The 19333-nt window shown below is 40.5% G+C and overlaps 1 protein-coding gene across 6 annotated transcripts in view; it reads right to left on the bottom strand.

Moving 5' to 3' along the window:
• The window catches only part of NYAP2 (neuronal tyrosine-phosphorylated phosphoinositide-3-kinase adaptor 2), a 263456-nt gene that overhangs the window by 90599 nt on the left and 153524 nt on the right, over window positions 1–19333 (bottom strand). For 5 of the 6 annotated variants that reach the window (XM_013984554.3, XM_085001315.1, XM_085001316.1 and 2 more), the window contains one exon: window positions 17227–18321. In XM_013984554.3, the coding sequence (XP_013840008.3) occupies window positions 17227–18321 (1095 nt within the window). Of the gene's footprint in view, window positions 1–15436; window positions 15967–16724; window positions 18322–19333 lie in introns of those variants that run through there. The other variant, XR_014830531.1, reaches the window with a different exon arrangement.

Below are 19333 nucleotides of genomic sequence, written 5' to 3'. Positions count from 1 at the left end.
CAGCCTGAGGTTGAGGGTGGGAGCCTAGGGTTTTGAAGGCACACTCTGTTTTGGTGAATTTAAAACATAGGAGTAGAGGGAATTTGAAGCCCAGGAAGAGATAAAACAAGCAGGTTTAAATAGTTATGAAATCAACCAAGATCTCAAAAACAAAGGAGCCTGGTGGTGGTGAGGGTTGTCTCTTTAGTCCCATGGCTGGCAATATGTTCATTCAAGAGAGCCGTCTTTGAAGTGGATGCCTCTGCAATTAAAGCTCAAGTCAGGTGCTGCTCTCTCTCTTCAACTCCTATCAACATCTTTTCTTCACACTCTTTCACATAAACATACATATGAAGCATATATGACGTATTTTATTGCAAAGTATCTCAGGAACAGAGGTGTTTCTTTTTCTTTTCCTTTTTTTTTGTAAATTAAATTTTTAAAAAACCTCTAGATGTTATTCCTTATTTCTGATGTTATCAATACTCTTTACTACAGTGATATCTTGTTTCAAAAGTTATCTGATAGCAGACTTCTTTGTGGCAAAAACAATCTGAATGATGAAAAAGGCCTCAGAGAATTCCAGTATTCATTGTTTTGGGTTAGACCCATGCATTCAAAAAGGCAAAAAGAAGAGGAATAGGAGGAGGATGAGGAGAGAGAGCAGTAGTTGCAGCACTAGATTCTTTAGATGAGGCTATGATTTTGCCTCAAACAAAATCCACTTGTCTGCTGAGGGTCACCAGATCCAGTCCATGCAGGGAACCCCAGGTGTCCAGGACTGTGTGGGCCTCAGAACCTAAGGAACTGCTGTGACATGGGCCAGGAGGGCCATAATGGCACCATGCATAGACAAGGGAGAAAGAGAAGCAGAACATTTTTTGTAAAATGCTCATTTCTAGATGTGCCCATCTCCTTTACTCTTTATGTCTTTGAAACAATGTTTTCAATTGCCAAGCCTTCCCCCAGAAGGTGTCCTCTCCATTTATAAATGTATCTCTCATCTTCATTGGAATTATTACATTTTATTGTTCGACATTTCAAAATAAAGATTCTAGAACCTTCAGTAGTGCCCGGCGCACAGTAGGCATTTTATGAACATTCACTGAATGAAAGACAATGGATGCATATATCTGATTTGTTGGGAGTCTGGGGTTAATAGATGAGACTATTGCCTTTGGAATGGATTAGCAATGAGATCCTGCTGTGTAGCACTGGAAACTATGTCTAGTCACTTATGATGGAGCATGATAATGTGAGAAAAAAGAATGTATACATGTATGTGTAACTGGGTCATCATGCCACCCAGTAGAAAAAAAATAATGTATTGGGGAAATTAAAAAAAAATAAAAATAGAAAATGAAATGCATATGTATCCATAGCATCAAAATAAAAACAATGCTTAGGAATAAATTTAACCAAGGAAATAAAAGTTACGCACACTGGAACACTACCTCTTCCACCAATTTCCCCAGCTCACCCCACCCTAGCTCAGTTTCTGCAATTTAGCATGATGCCAGCCCTCCACTTCCCTCAGGTTACTTGGTGACTCCTTACATGGTTGCCTGTTAACTCTCGACAGGAACTTACCTCATCTTTAATAAAGGCCCCTCTCTAGATGGGGACTCTGTCTGCTCTTCCATACCCCGGTGACAATCGATCCTCTGCCTAGCTAGTTTTGATTCCTATTCCTATCTCATGCCCTATAATTCAGATACCTAACACACAAGTCCACAGAAAGATTTGCCACATACCTTATGGCCTTAACTTTCAAAATTGAAACACAGGTGTCTGACGACCTTATTCTGGTGGATTCAATTTTGCTTTTTTTGTGGATTATATCTGAGTGCAAGTGGGTGCCTTTCAGGCCTTTCTTTCCCTCCCTCAGTCCCAGACCTAGGGGTTTCTGTTAATTCGAAGCCACTACAGATGTAACTGACACATGAGTTCACAATCTCCCAGGGGCACGAAAGGAGGTCTGGCTTCACTTCTCTGGCTCAATAGCTTCCCCAGTCTTCTCTATTCTTAGAAGAACCTTTAAAATTAATAAAGAGAGAAAGAATGCTGAAGCCCAGGGAAACATACATTTTACACCAACACAGATTATGAGCTGGCCTCCTTAAATGTCAGCTACTGGTGAGTCTCTCTAAGTCGTCCATTGATTTCACATGGAAGTAGGTCAGGGCTGCTTTTAACTGGAGAAGCCTCATGCTGCAGGTCTCATTTAACGACGAGGAGGGAATATTAAAAATTGATGTGCAAAGCAAACCTCTGCTTAATTAGCATCTGGATCAAGACTTTACCAGGAAAGCCATGGATGTTAATAAAAAATGAGAAAATTGACAATGAAGTATTTCAACTGCTGTTTTTGTCTGTAACCTTTCATTTATCACAAGTATTTGGGTGGTCACGTCATGCCTTGCCTACTAATGCTAGTTAATCTGTATTTAGGAGGTTGTCATTCTTTCTCTATCTGCGGTTGCACACATGTTTTTCTATGAAATTTGAGTGTGTCTTGCTGCTTTCTTCTGATGTTGCATTTTTTCAAATGCTAGCCTTAAAATGTGTTTGCAGGTTGACTAGCCACTTTAAAAAGAAAAGAGATTCCATTTGAATCTGCTAAGAGACGACAACACTTCACAAATCACCCCTCTAACAATCCTTCCTCAACATGGTAAATATTTTTTATATTAAGCACTTTGGGTCTTTGGCTTCCGCCTAATTCATTGGTTAATACTTACAACTTTTTTGGAAGCCAAGTTTTTATGTCAAAAGATAATTTGTAAGCAGAAAAAGAAAAATACTCATTCCACTTGAAAAACACATCAACAAATCCAGTTATACTGAATTTTCTTCTGCTGAGAAATTATCTGTCACAATCACGTTGCCATGTTGCCTGGCCCCTGTACCATGAGGACGGGGTCTTTGTTCTCAGAGCTGTTCTTCCTAGGGTCAGAGCAACTGTGCTCTCTCAGGTGTGGTCTTCCCCCACCCTCAAGGCTGAGATATCATCCAGCAACCTTGAAATAGCCGCCTCCCGAGGGAACATTCCACCCTGTGCTTCACAGTCCTCATTCCAGATACTGGATGATCCACTTAAGATGTCAGATCCTTCACCCACGCCTAACTGAAGAGTGTTGTGCGAACAGTCTGGACGCCCTGAAAATTTAATTCATTGTTAACCTTGCTGTTTTTTAAATAAAATATTTATTTTTTCCCCCGGATATCTAAAAATCAAGCAATCAGGACTCACAGTTGCATGGCCATTTATATTTTACAAAGTCTTTTCTTGAACACAGTTTTCTTTTGTGGTATGCAACAATCCTCTGAGTGAAACAGCTGATACTGGGAGAGTTTGACTTGTCCTAAAAGCACAGCCGTTCAGTGACAAATCCGTCTTTTGACCCCATGATACTTGATTGCTATGTCTTTGCCATTCATATGTATTAAGTGACCCCCTCAATCTACCTTCCATCATAATGAGATGATTTGTTTACCTTGTCAAACAAAGGAATTAAAAAAAAAAAGATATAGACATCAAGATACATCCTAAGACTCCTTATCATCTTCTGGAAATTAGACAGTAAATGGGACACACTCAATACCATGTACAATCTAGCTGATAGTTTTCTATCTATAACATAATATCTTAATACTGCTTTCATAACCATTTACTAAAAACCTATGCTGTGCTATTTTTCATGAAAAATACAAGATTTAGATTAGACTATGAGCACTTCCTTTCATTTTCCTTGCTGTGTGCTGCTTAGTTTTCCTAATCAGTAATAGCACCAATTTCCCTTCTATTTTATATAAAAATCACCTAAACCTAGGTTCTCCATGGATATTCCTTGGAACGGGTCATTCCGAAATATCTTAACTAGTACTGACCATGACATCCTAGACAAAACTCAGATTATTATCAATACTTGGTAATCATGGTAATTCTACTGGACTTTGCTATTTTTTTTTTTTAAAGTTAGTTTTGGAAAAAAAAATCAATAAATCCACAAATATAATTGATAGTGTAAAATATAGTCATAATGACACGGGCACTTTCCTCTCAAAAATTTACCATTCAATTGTGGAGGCTGGATACACATTCAATCATTTTAGCCAGTCATTTGAGCAGTCAAGGAACACATATTGACAGGTTCTCTGTGCCAGAAATGTGCTAGCTGTTGCAAAAAACAAAACAAAACAAAACAAAAAAACACAAAACAAACAAACAAGTGTCCTCCTGACCATTTAGTTAGAAAGGTGAATATTGAAACATTAATGACAGCACAGCACTGTGTCAGTCCTGTATCCAAAGAGATTTTATGTCAACAGAGGAGCAGAGCTCCCCAAACAAGGAATCAGAGTTCAAAAGGATTGTTACTGAGGATATAACATTAGCAGGAGAAGCAAGAGAAATGTCTTTAGATGGAGGAATCAACACTGTCCAATGTTCTGTAATGTTTAAGAGAACCACGAGAGGAAAGGGCCACGGCCAGAGGCCAGTCAGGAAGCCCTGTATGACTCTGGAGTGAGCAGAAGAGGAAGCTAGGTTGCAGGAAATTATGAATGGGATGAGAGACAGGAAACGGAGGCAGCAATTAAACATTCACTTGGATGGTTTGGCCATGAAAACGAAATGGAGAATCACGGCTGGATGTAGAATCAAGCTGGTTCTTTCTGAAACATCAATGGACAATTTTACTATAATTTACATTCAACGGTCGTAAACAAAGCATGGTTTAGAAGCCAAAGTGAGTTCTGCAGGCTTCCAGTGAGATCACTGATCAAGCAAAGAAGGACCCCTCTAGGAAATCTGTTTTAATTTCTTAGGTTTGAAATTTCTCTTGGACAAAAAAGCTTGGACAAGTTCCTTTGACAAAAAGCTTTCATCATTTTGACGTAGCCCTCTTGCCCTTTAATCATTGCTAAGTGGTTAATCACCTATCAATCAAAGAATGAAAGAGGCAACTTTGAGATTCAGAAGGTGATTATGTAAAGAGAGCAATGCTTAGCTTCAGTTCTGATCCTTGAGTTGGGGGCTGCTAACAACTAAATTTTTTCCCGGCTTTTGAGTTCTTGGAAATCTGGATTTCTTATTTGTGTCCTGGGAACAAAAGACACTTTAGAATTACCCACGCATAGCAATGTGGGTGGACCTAGGATTGGACAATATGTGGATGCCCCCCGTCTCTACTTTCTGACTCTTTCTGCTATTTTTCGATCCTTTTTCCTTATTGACTTAATTACATCAGTTTCATCTATGACAAAGAAATAGATGCAAAAAACAGAAAAAAAATGATATTTTATTGAATGTAACTGAAACTTGACTAGAAGAAAATGTAGGGGAAATATGATTTCCACTATCAATGATCAGAAGACTCTTACAGACTTCTGTCTTTGAAATTTCTCCTTTAAGTTCAGATGTTCTGGATATATCTGGCTAGACAGGATACTGCTTCAAAATGCAGGTTACTAACCCGCCTTCCTCCCCTCTTAGATTCTTTTTAGTATTTTTACTCCATTCACTTGGGAATAGCAATAGCCCAGATTCTTCAGTTGATTGGTTATTCTACCAGGAGTGGAACATTTAATTAACCTAGCTCCCATCAACTAACAACAATAATGAGTTTGCTTCAACCGAGAAACATCATGCACCACTACAGACACTTCATTAAATTCGGAACTGCCAACCATTTCCTGAATTCTGAAAACTGATCTTTTTGGAAATTAAAAAAAGCTTTTCAAATATTTTATAACGTAATTTCATTTTTACTGGGGAACACACACATTTAAGACCACCAGTCACAGAATAACAGCTCCCTGGATTTATGCAGCGCTTTTTCACCAAAGAGGTTAAATGACTTAGTTGAACATGTTCTTATTCTCTTTACTGTTGGAGTTCAATAATGCATAATGTTAAGCAGATTGGAATTCCTCCTTTAAAATGTTAGTCTCTATTTTTTCTTCTTACAAAATGGATCTTTCTATCTCCAAATGTTGAGAAGTGATCAATTTTCACAGCGATTCATTTGTACAGAAACTAGTGATGATGCGACATCTACAAAATGGTCCACATTTAAATGCTTTATGGCTATATTAGTTACATCTTTCCTCTAATAAATCTAGCTGGAAGGAAATGAGCATTCTTTTAAACAGGACATGTAAGAGTGAAAGTAATGAATCCGGCAATCAGCATAGTTCCTTTTTGGCTGAATGACTATATTGATTTCGGTGTGGAATTTTTTAAGTCATGAGATCTGATTTTTTTTTTTTCACTTAATAGTCAAACATTTCTCTTATGGCTTTTGTTTCTTTGAGTTCAATAGCCCTCTCAGGCCACTATGCCTACTAATTCAACAAGTTCAATAAATATTTATCATATGACAACGTTGGGAAAGCCTGCACTGAGCCAAGTGTTACATGAAATAAAATGATGAAAAGGTATGCCCCTTATCCTCCCTAGCCATATGTCTTAATGAGGGATAAGACAGAAAAAAACTTTGTAATACATCAGAATAAGACACACCATTATAGAAGTACCAACTGCTCCTGGAGTTTGAAGGAGAGATTATTTGTAGACAATCGCATAAGAAAAACTCGATGAAGAAGTAGACTGTAGGCAGGGATCTAAGGCTTTGCTTTATGGAGTAGCTGGAAAGTCCCTTCAGCAAGAGGGGCAACATGCGGCAGAAGCTTCAGAGTCAGGGAGGCATCATTTGTTTAGGGATCGACAGCTTATTCAGTAATCCATGGATGCATCAAACAACAGAGCCATTAGAGACTCACAGCTTTAGCACCTAATATTCTCAACTGAAAAGTGAGAAAACTAAGGCATTAAGAGATGAACTGACTTATCTAAAGTCTCAAAGTTTCTGTGTGTGTGTGTATGTGTGTGTGTGTTAAACAGCTTTAATCTTGGTCATTGCAGCTTCCCGGCACAGTAAAAAACACTGCACGTGATCAACCTGTTTTGTCCTGGGGATGGGGACAAGGGTACAGGGAATTACCTTCTTAATGGTTCAGCCAAGATGTAAACCATCTCTTGTGACACCCAGGCCCTGTCCGAGCCTTCTAGATCGTAGTTAATTAGAATGGAGGACAAATGCAGGGGACTACAATGTGGCTGATAGGATCCCCATTATTTATACCTAATATTTAATTACTCATAGATGTCAAACTGTTGAAAACACATGATATCAGACACAAAACAGAAAGTGAATTTCCTGTTAGAGGTAATTCAACTGAAGGGGAAAAAAACAAAACAAAACACAACACAGTCCTAGTATGTTACCTACAAACTGAAAAAAATCTTGATTTAAAAAAAAATAGACAAGTGTAGCTTTATTTCTGAATTGAAAATGTTTCTGCATTTTGAAAATCTAAAGCAGGGATGGCTCTTCTTAATGGAGAGAATTGCTGATTAAATTGCTGACAAGAAATTGCACTTAAAGATTCAGCAGCCAGAGAGTATAAACACAGGGGATAAACACGTCTGCCTGCATCAATCAAAGACAGCTGCAGTCTACCCCCAGAAAGGTGAGCAATTATTTATGAAATTATGTCTTCTTCAGCGATTCTATGTTGCAATCTTAAGAGGAACCGAATGAAAAAAAACAGACAACATCATGTGCCCAATTAACCAAGGAGTCACATGCATTTTCAAAGTCAGGGGATTTTACATATACACTATTTAACCTCATCATCTGGGAAAAAAAAAATTTAGCTTTAAAAAATACTAGTAATGAAATAGGCCAGCATGTTCTTGAAGAAGTCTCTGTGTATATGTGTGTGTGTGTGTGTTTAAGATTGGTGTCTGATTCTATCAACTATACATTAACACAAATCTAAAGAGAAAAGAGGTGCTATTAAGAAACATTCTGCATAGGGCTCTTTTGGAGTTTTTGTTTGTTTCTTTTACTAGATCAGTTTCTAGTTTAGTGATGCTAGGGCCCTCACTGCCTTCGGGCATTGGCTGATTTTTTTTTTTTTTTTAATCCACAGAGTGGTTTTTTTTCCCCTTGGGGTAGACTTGGACTGCCAAGATACTATTATGGACAAGATGCAAGGATCTGAGGACAAAAGCCTATGTATCTGTAGGTTGAATCATCTAGTCAGTAGCTCAGTACCGCAAACTTCATAGACCAAAGAAATGTGCACATATATCCGTAAGTTATGCTTAAAGGCATTGGGGTAAGCATTTGTGGTCTCTTTGCCCAGGTCATTGTGAAGCCCACTGGGCAGACCACATGTCTTCAGGAGCAGCTCAAAGGCAGGGGTCCAGAAGTGCCCCTGCAGTGACTAGGATATTCCAAAGTGAATTTTGGAGGGTCCTAGAAAGTTTTTCCACCCCCTTCCTAAGTTTAAGATGATCATTAAGTGGTCCATGCCATTTAGGTACAGATACAGCTTTCTCTTATTAAGATGATATTCCTTGGAGGGATAAAAGTATAAGCCATTAGAGTTTTTGATGATAACTGGTACATTTTTTTTTTGTCTTTTTTTTAGTGCCGCACCCATAGCACATGGAGGTTCCCAGGCGAGGTGTCAAATCCTAGCTGTAGCTGTCAGCCTATGCCATAGCCACAGCAATGCCAGATCCGAGCCGCATCTACGACCTACACCACAGCTCACGGCAATGCCAGATCCTTAGCCCACTGTGCAAGGCCAGGGATCGAAACTGCGTCCTCAGGGATACTAGTCAGATTCGTTTCCACTGAGCCACAACCAGAAGTCCTGATAACTGGTATGTTTTAATGGCAATGGGGAAGAAGAAACTGGGGATACTGGTCGGGTATAGATAAAGTATCCTTAAGAACAGATACTCTGAGGCCAAATAAACTGGGTCCAAGCCTCAGATTTACTTCCTAGGTGACTCTAGGTAAGCTATCTCTATTTCTTCCATCCTTTTTTTTTTTTGGCCACTCCTGAGGCATATGGAGTTTCCCGGCTAGGGGTCAAATCAGACCTGCAACTGCCAGTCTGCTACAGCCACAGCAACACTGGATCCAAGCCACATTTGAGACCTACACCACAGCTTGCAGCAACACTAGATACTTAACCCACTGAGCAAAGCCAAGGATTGAATCCGGATCCACACAGAGACAACCGTCAGGTCTCTAACCCACTGAGCCACAATGGGAACTTCCAGTTTCTTCCATCTTTTAAATGGCAGTGTTAATATCACTTGCCTCCAAGTATTGCTATGAGAGTGGAACACAGCAAAATGCTTAAAGAGTGTCTGGCATAGCATAAATGGCATACAAGTAAGGATATGCTACTATTGCTATAGTGGCATTCTCAGGAAAAAGATTGGTGCTGCATTCTTTCCCCAGATCCTCAGCACTGCTTGTATGTATCCCACTCTGGGCTTGGTTGGTCTTGAAATTGCTTCTGAGGCAAACCTGTTTGTGACAGAACCTCATCACCTCCTTTCCCCCTTAGCATCATCAGGGCTAACTTCCGAGATCTTTGGCTCACTCATGACAGTTAGACCTCCTCATTGCTCTCATCATCCCTTCTAGGGTCCTCCAAGTCAGACTCCCATTTTCCTGTATTGCTCTCCAATATTGGCTGGACCATGGGGCTGGGTATCCTCTCTAGACTTCACACCCTTGCTCTCCATCATGGCTCCACCTGGGAGCTCCACCTTGCTCTGGCTAGTCCTTCCCCTTGAATGGTTTGGACCCATCTAATCAAACTTCTAGGATAAGGACTGCTATTGACTTGAGTCTCAGGTTCCCATGACTGTCTGACCAATAGCAGCAGCTCCTGCCTGAAACAGTCCTTACCAGTGGGTCTCAAACTTAAATGCTGAGGACTTCTGATGAAGGAAATGGCACACATTTGACATGACTGAGGTTCTAAGTACAAGAATAGACATTATTCATGTTATTTCCCACCAGTGGTAAACTAAAAGCCGCCCTGCCAATCCAAACAGATGACCATGACTTTTTTTTAGGGCTGCACCTAGGGCATACGGAAGTTCCCAGGCTAGGGGTTGAATCAGAGCTGCAGCTTCTGGCCTATGCCACAGCCACAGCAACACAAGATCTGAGCCACATCTGTGACCTATGCTGCAGCTTGTGGCAATGTTGGATCCTTAGCCTACCGAGTGAGGCCAGGGATCAAACCTGCATTCTCATGGATACCAGTTGGGTTCTTAACCCCCTGAGCCACAGTGGGAATTCCCTGCATTTTTTTTGCAAGCTGCCAACTAATCAGCAGCTTACTCAAGGAAAGAAAAACAGTACTCACTCATTTCAAGCTACTTGTATTTTACTTACTCCCCCCTCCTTTCTCTTATATAAATTCTGTTATAACTTTGTTAGATGGAAGCAGCCTGTTATAGTTTCTGCTGCACACAAGTAAATTGTGTTGCTAATATGTAACCATATATCTCTGAGTTATTGTCAGAGAATAGGCATGAATATTATTGGGGACTGTCCTTAAAAAGTCAAGATCCCAGGCCCAATCTCTAGAATTCCTCATTGAACAGGTGTATCTATGATAAAGCCCAGGAGTCTATATTTTTAACAAGCAGGAGGCTCTTTGCTTTCCATGCTCTGAATGACCCAAGGATCTTCCTTGGAGTGTGTTCCCATGGTCCTGGCCTGAGAACCTCATTGTCACTGGGTCTGGGCTCGATTTTTCTTCTGAGCTGCCAGGTGGAATCTGGCTGAGGCAGGAGCCAGTCTGAGGCCAGAGCATGGAACTCTGAGCAGGAAGGCAATAAATAGCAGGAGAGGAGCCTGGCAAGGGTCCTGTCTTTTTTTTTTTTTTGTCTTTTGTCTTTTTGTTGTTGTTGCTATTTCTTGGGCCACTCCCGCGGCATATGGAGGTTCCCAGGCTAGGGGTCTAATCGGAGCTGTAGCCACCGGCCTACGCCAGAGCCACAGCAACGCAGGATCCGAGCCGCGTCTGCAACCTACACCACAGCTCACGGCAATGCCGGATCATTAACCCACTGAGCAAGGGCAGGGACCGAACCCGCAACCTTATGGTTCCTAGTCGGATTCGTTAACCACTGCGCCATGACGGGAACTCCCTGTCTTTATTTAAGAAGTTTGACAGAACACAGAGGCCTTGATCTTACCTGGCCTTCTAGAACCCTCCTCACAAGGGGACCTTGGATCTCTCCAGCCTTTCTGGGTATAGCTCAAGTCCTAAATGCCCTTGAAGAATCTGACTGCTCCAGGGTCTCCACATCCTTCCCTCAACTCTGGCCTAGTCACCATGTTTCCAGAAGTTCTGCTCAAAGTCAGCATGGATGACAATGGGCAGTCACAGGCTGAAGGTTCACAAATTCCCCAGAGCAAATGAAAGATGCAGACTCGTGGGTTTTCTTCCTCACCCTTCCCCTTGATATTTCAATACCTGTTTCTCTCCTACCCACTCTGTCAGTCTCTGCTTTCAAAGGAATAAGGGGGGGGGGGGGTTGCTTGCTAGATTTAAGTGAAAAAGAATTATTTTCAATAGACTAAACAAAATGTGTAAGTTCTCCTAAAATAAAGTAACATTCATTTCATGTTCCTGGGGCAGCTTGGTTCTTGGGAAGATGATCTCTCTAACATCTCAGCTATGAATCCAAGAACTTCATCCAAGGTTTAGTAAATGGATTCAAGTGGCCTTTGAAAGTAAAAGCCACAAAGTTTCTACACTGAAGGTCACCCGCCTAAGTTAGAGGAGAGGCTCCACAGACAAGTTTTGGGCATCTGGTTTCTTGGTCCGCAACTGATTAACGGTGTGATAACACAATGAGGAAAAGCATGAAAGGAGAATAGAAAAGAAGGGAGAAGAGAAGAGGAAAGATGCATCAACAAAACTAGAAGAAGTGCAGGAGGCAAGAAAACCACAAGAAATAGAAGAATTTAAACGAATTTAAATGATAGACCCATAGAGAGCTAGTTAGCTCTACAACCTCAAATAGCCCCTCAGATGACATTCTAGTTTCAGAGTGGAACTGTCAATACTGTGTCACTGCTATTGCAGATGATGGGAAAACGAGCAGCCACCACTGTGTGAGCAATGGGGCGGGGGGGAAATTGCTGGACATTTCATGTGCATTAGCACATAGTAGGCACACAGTGATGATCCCAACATGAACTTGGACCATAAAGATGGCTCTGTGATGTGAGTGTACTCTCCCTTTTTCTTAAAAGTGGGGTACTATACACATACAGAAATGTGTTTGAAGAGATTTCCTTCCAATATCATTATTTTTAAATTTAAAATTATTTTAAGATTAAATTAGTGAGTTGGATCAGTTGCTTCACCAACTAATGTTTTAGGCACTGCTGGGACCTCAAGGTACTTTTATTTATTTATTTATTTACTTATTTATTTATTTTTTTACGATGTCTTGGGCCTCTCCCAAGGCATATGGAGGTTCCCAGGCTAGGGGTTGAATCGGAGCTGTAGCCACCAGCCTATACCAGAGCCACAGCAACACAGGATCTGAACCGTGTCTGCAACCTACACCACAGCTCACGGCAACGCCAGATCCTTAACCCACTGAGCAAGGCCAGGGATTGAACCCTCAATCTCATGGTTCCTAGTCGGATTCGTTAACCACTGAGCCATGACAGGAATTCCAAGATACTTTTAAAAAGAGGAAAGTATCTGCATTGGGCAGGAGCTACAGGACACTTTTTTTGGTTTTATTTTGTCTGTTTGCGTGGTCGTTTTGGGTTGCTGTCTCCATGTTTGGCTTTTTGTTCTGTTTTGTTTTAAGAAACTGAATGGAAAGGCAAAGATTACATGTGATTCCCAACTTTATTTCATCAGACTCACAGGACCCATTTATATCTGTAATTGTAAAAATACAATATAACATCTTAAAAGTCTAAATAGGGAATATTTTTAAGGCTGAAAAATAAGATTTAACAGTGGAAAACTGTGTATCTCCATTAATTCATAATATCATTGAGTATGATGAAGCTCTTTGGCAAGTCCAACCCACATTTTTTTAAATAAAGATACCAGATGACAGAGTTCCTGTCATGGCACAGTGGTTAACGAATCCGACTAGGAACCATAAGGTTGTGGGTTCGATCCCTGCCCTTGCTCAGTGGGTTAATGATCCGGCGTTGCCATGAGCTGTGGTATAGGTCGCAGACATGGCTCGGATCCCGCATTGCTGTGGCTCTGGCATAGGCTGGTGGCTACAGCTCCGATTCGACCCCTAGCCTGGGAACCTCCATATGCCGCGGAAGCGGCCCAAGAAATGGCAAAAAGACAAAAAAAAAAAAAAAAGATACCAGATGAGTGGGCCTGTATTTTTTTTTTTTTCCTAATTTCCTTTGCCCCACTGTGTCTGGTCTCGGTGCTTCATTTGTGCTTCTCTGTGTACCTGTGTTGGCACCTACACTTGCCTACATGTCCTTTTGACCGTATATGTTCTTTTTTTTTTTTTTTTGCATTTTTCTTGGGGCCCTAATTTCCTAGTTATTTTCTTTGCCATTTCACATTATTTTCTCCTTTAAATTTTCTATGTACATGTTTCCATTTTTAACCTTCTATCACATTTTCTCCCTCAAGTATATTATAAAATGTAATTATATTCTTCATTATGATTTTCACATTTTCATAGGAATATACATTCATGCATTTATATTAAATACAGGCTAAGCTTTTAAAAATATTTAGTTGAGAGGATAAAAGTGTTTTCTTTTTTTCACACTTGATTCTAGATAATAATTACTATGATTCATGGCTCTTGATTTTTTAAAACAAAGTAACCCATTTATGACCTAGGTTTTCTAGGGGATCTAATCAAAGGATATATAAAAGAACATGAGAAAGGAAGATAAAAATGATAGGTAAAAAACTATTATTTCAGTCTCCAAATTCACCACAAAACATATCTGTATTTCACTTACTTCTCATAGAGACACAGAAATTTACATCAATGAAATACAAATTAATCACTTCTTATATGCCTTGTATTTTCCATCTCTCTGCATGAATTTTAAAATATTAATAATAACCAATTAAATAAAATTATTATAGAGTATAAAGTGTCTTCATGTGCAGTTAAACAACATTACAATGTCCCATCAACTAGGAATAAAACCCTAAAACAATTAATGTGAAGGCCATAGTTAGGAAATTATGACGAGTAATTAAATTTTTTCATTCTACCACTATCATCTTATTTTATCTCCTTCCTATTTCCCAATCCACCATCAACAATTATAAGCCTGTAAGACATAAGATTAATAAATTGGGTGTGTCTTTTATAGATTATTAAAAATAAGAGATGAAGGCATACTTTTTACTTGACATAGATTTGTAAGTGAAAGCAGAAAGATTATATTTGCTTGAATTTAATACCAGAAAATTACCGACACTGATATTTCCAGTAAAGCAAGAGGGGTATGGAGAACAGAAATACCAGCCCTACTTTTATTTCTGAAATGTAAAAAAAAAAAAAAAAAAAAAGCCACGTGTGACTCAGGGGTCATGAATGTTATACACTTCTTATTACTTATTCTGTTCCTTTGTTATCAGCAGGTGTCTACAAATCTGTCAGGAGTGAAGGCACCAGTTGTGTCACTGAGTGTAATGCAACAGTAATTGTATGTTAACTCAATTATCAACAATTGTGGATCTACTTTTTGGATTCCAGAGAGATTCTGAGAGCCCTATGATTTTGTTAACATCAGACAATGTTTCTCTATTTTCTTCCAGAGTCAAAAGTAAATAGAATTGGATTATTCATTTGTACTATCTGCATTTTTCCTCCCTTCTATTTGGGTAAAGTAAAGTAATGAAATTCATGTAACTTGGGGGCATGACCTTTCTTGGAAGAGTTGACACACAGTTAATAGCATATGGGAAGAAATTTAATCCTTGGATCCCTTATAAAACCTTTAAAGAGTCTGGATCACTTTTCCATGCACAAGCTTGGTTTTAGGAGCACACAGCACTCATTCTGGAGCGGAATGGAGGAGTCTGTGACATATAGCACATAGACTGATTCTAACAGATGGATTTTTCTTGAAATAACTTCATTAGTTAATCACTTTTTTTACATATACTTTTTCTAGCTAATTGGTATAACTGCCAGCTGGAGCTGTTAAGAATCCTCCAGAGAAACTGGTAGGTAGGGAGAATATCGGCTAATTTCACCAATTCAAGGATGAGACCTCTACTAATCTCATACCAAACATTCTGGTTTTTTGAGGGTGAAATCTTTTTCCTTTCGTTTTTTTTTTCCCCTTTGACTTATTCCAAAAACCTTATTCCATCAGTGTTTAAACCAAATCAATCATCTGGAAGAAACTTTCAGTTTTAATAAATTATCTAGTCAGAGTTTCCCAAACTATTGACACTACAGTGGAGATAATCATTTTTCCTTCCTTCCCTCCTCTCTGCCTTCCTCCTTCCCTCCCTTCCTTCCTCCCTCCCTCCCTTCCTTCCTTCTTTTCTCCCTCCCTCCCTTTCTCCTTCTTTCTAATTTTTGTAGCAGAATATCCTGTGCATTGTAGGCCATTCAGCAGCATCCCTGGGCTCTACCCACTTGATGCTAGTAACATGCCCAGTCATAATAGCCAAAGATGTCTCCAGGCATTCCTTAATGTCCTTGGGAACAAAAATCACCCTGGTTGAGAACTACCACTCCAGAAACAGGTTGTTCCTAATTTTTAATTTGAATTTTAAAATAATTTAAAAAAATAATGTATGTATTTAATTCTAGGTATGTTTAAAATATGAGATTTCTTTTTTCCCTTTCAGTCAGGTACATGAAAAATGGGGGGGGGGAGGTATTTAAGTTCATGCTCTCATAAATCTCTCTGGTTAAAGAGAAAAAAGGGAGTTCCCGTCGTGGCGCAATGGTTAACGAATCCGACTAGGAACCATGAGGTTGCAGGTTCGGTCCCTGCCCTTGCTCAGTGGGTTAACGATCCGGCGTTGCCGTGAGCTGTGATGTAGGTTGCAGACGTGGCTCGGATCCTGCGCTGCTGTGGCTCTGGCGTAGGCCAGTGGCTACAGCTCCGACTAGACCCCTAGCCTGGGAACCTCCATATGCCGCGGGAGCGGCCCAAGAAATAGCAACAACAACAACAACAAGAAAAAGACAAAAGACAAAAAAAAAAAAAAAAAAAAAAAAAAAAAAAAAGGATAAGTGAGATACAATTACCAATGAATATTGACTACTTGAGAAGGGTTACCATATCTTCATCAGACTTGTCAAAGCTTTATTTTCCTTAAGGAAAGTCCTTGGTGTGACTGTATCCATAGATAAATAAAACCCTGTGGTGGGATCATTTAAGATGTAAATGTTAATTTTCTGCTTATGTGACTTGAGGCATTTTTAAATAAGGTAAAGCAGTGTAATTGAATGAAATGAACACAAAACTGGGATCTGTTGTGACTTTCCAATATCATTAGGAAGAGACCTGGGCACTTACCAAAGGATTAGCCAGTCAAATAGAGATATTCCCTGCTCTTTGAAATTCGGTGGTAAATACAATGTTCACCACTTATTTACCCCTTAGCGATATTTCTGTATTTTATACATTGATGGACCTAGGAAGAGTCCCATAGGGATAAGATGCTAATTACCAAAGGTTTTAAAAGGGAAACAATGAACCTCTTCTAGTTTAGCAAGAAGGTAAGAAAGTAACAACATGGACAAGGCCAAGAGACTCTTTCAATGTTTTGTTTTGCTTTGCTTTTTCAGCCACACCCAAGGCATATGGAAGTTCCAGATCCAGGGATGGAACCTAAGTCAGAGCTGTGACCTACAGGCAGCTGCAGCAATGCAGGATCCTTAATCCACTGTGCCACAGCAGGAACTCCCACTGCTTTTGTTTGTTTGTTTTTTAAGTAATAATTCTATTTGAACTACCTTCAAAGGCTTTCTGATACAGATTCGCTGAAACAAACTTTTTTAAAAGAAGATAATTTTAACATTACCTATATTTGAAAATAATTCCCCCCCCCAATCAAGACAGGTACCTAAAAATTTTATAGTGATCTAGTTCCTTTGTTAGTCTCCCAGAGACACTTAAGAATTTAGACCTTACACTTCATTTTGAATTTAAAACTGACTTGTCTTTTTAATATGTGATCTTGTACAGACTGTCACTTTTAGTTCTTCCAGAACGCACTATTCCCTTTCGCATGGCAAAATTAAAATCACACATCTTGAGATTCCAGCTAAAAAGATCACAGTTCACCTATTCTGTGCCTTTTCTGTACATCACGGGCTTCCCTGCACTAAAGGATCATCCGTGCACTTACTCTCTGCAGGTTCTTTAGAACGACGGCCGCTGGATGACTTCCTCAGCAGGCTGCGTCCGGAGGTAAAGAGGCTGGTTAGTTCTTCCAAAGGACTCGTGGGTGTTCTGGACCTGGAGCCACTCGGAGCTGACCCGTAGGTGTTCACTGCGGCATTGACCATCTTACTCCCATCCTGCGACACCGGTCTCGTGGTCGAGTGAGGCACTGATGAAGAGCTCCTGGAGAGGCTGCCTGAATGCACAGCATCATAGGGCGGAGGCCTTTTGAGGCTGAGCGGGGTCAGGGACCTTCCCATGCTGACCGGTGATGGGGAGGCGGAGTGACTTTTGGGGTAGCCGTGGGGGGACTGCGTTCGGTACAGGGTGGAAGGCGGGGGAGGGGATGAGGAGAGCACGGAGGCGGCAGGAACAGGTCCCAGGGCCCCAGCCTGGTCTTTCTCCAGTTTGGAGTGGCCGGAGGCATGAGATGGCAAGGAGGATGGCGACGCCCCGGCCTGCTGTTTCATATAAGACACGTTTTCCAGCACAGGCAGCTTTGTGACCTCCAGCGGAGTGAGCGGAGACTCATCTGAGTTGGGGGAGCACTGCACGGGTGCTGGCGGGAACACCAGCAGCGGGGGTCTGTGAGAGAGCAGGTTGGGAAAGGGCGGGGGGATGTCACAGAGCAAACCCTTTGGAGTACATGGCACTGAGGACTTGGCGAAGTCCAAGTCAGGCACCGTGGGAGTAGCACACTGCGAAGAACAACTGTGATGGTCAAGGTCGCATTTGGAGTCTTGGCCTAAATCGTCAAAAATGGGGTATTTCATTTCTTCGTAGACGGCCTCGCTCTGGTCGTCATCGTCCTTCCTGAAGTCTCTGAGAATGTTCCCCACCATCTCGATGTACACAGGCTCCTCCTCTTCCGGGTCCCCTGCGGGGCTGCCGACCTGGGAAAGAGAAGAGTCCCGTGGGAGCGACGTCCTCCTGGGCCCGTGCTTTTTGATGTATGTTTCGTCAAAAGACGTGCTGAGCTGAGTGTTCGGATTCCGTTTGGGTTTTGGAGGAGGGATCTTCTTTGAATATTCATCACTGTGGGGTCTTGGTTTGGCTGACACTAAAAGAAGAAAAACACGGGAAATAGATGAGCACAATAGCAAAGCTTTCAAAAATGCCTTGCAGGTGGGCTTACTACTCTACAAATCGGGGGTGGGGTAATTTGCTTCATTTCTAGCTGGAGGCCTAGACTCAAAACCCAACAAAATCAAACACTTCATATTTAGAAAAGCATGATGCAAGAACAGTAGTAATATTTATCTTCAAGCTAATATTAATAAACCAACACTGATGAGTGCATTACCATTAGGAGGTTTTATCCCTCTGACAATTTCTAAACAGAAAATTTCAGATGCCATAAATCAGATAAAAACAATCATTCATATAAGGAAAGCAAGTCAGAGAAAGACAAACATCCTATGATATCACTTATATTTGGACTCTAAAAAAAGGATACAAATGAACTTATTTGCAGAACAGAAACAGACTCATACATTTTGAAAACAAACTTATGGTTACCAAAGGGGAAAGGGTGGGTGGCGTGATGGACTGGGAGTTTGGGATTGGCATAAGCACACTGCAGTATGTGGAATGATTGGCCAATGGGGACCTGTTGTGCAGCATAGGGAACTCTGCCCAATTTTGTGTGATAATCTATATGGGAAAAGAACCTGAAAAATAGTGGATGTGTATACGTATAACTGAATCACTTTGTCGTACAGCAGCAACTATCGCAATATTGTTAATCAAATATACTTCAATAAAACTTAAAAACTCACAAAGTTCGTAAAAATTAACCTCCAAAAATTAAGCAATAAAGGAACTCAGGGGAAAAAAAAAAAAAAACTAGAGTTTCTGTTAGCACAAGTAGTTACAAAAATACCATGGGGATTGAGCTCTTTTAATGATGTGGCTATTACACATGATCCCATCTTGCTTTCATTTGGGATAAAAATGTTCCAGCCTGCTAGACTTAATCTCTGTCTTGGTTCAGATAAATAACTTCCATACAGATGGGGCTGATACTTCAGGGGAAATTGATGTGAAAATCTTATGAGGCTAGACAAGTTAAT

The sequence above is a fragment of the Sus scrofa genome, chromosome 15 (assembly GCF_054392235.1).
Source record: "Sus scrofa isolate SSC_HxYL_T2T_F1_AM1 chromosome 15, Sscrofa_HxYL_maternal_Yorkshire_Landrace_v2.0, whole genome shotgun sequence".
NCBI lineage: Eukaryota > Metazoa > Chordata > Mammalia > Artiodactyla > Suidae > Sus > Sus scrofa.
This window is presented reverse-complemented; position numbering and strand designations above follow the sequence as displayed.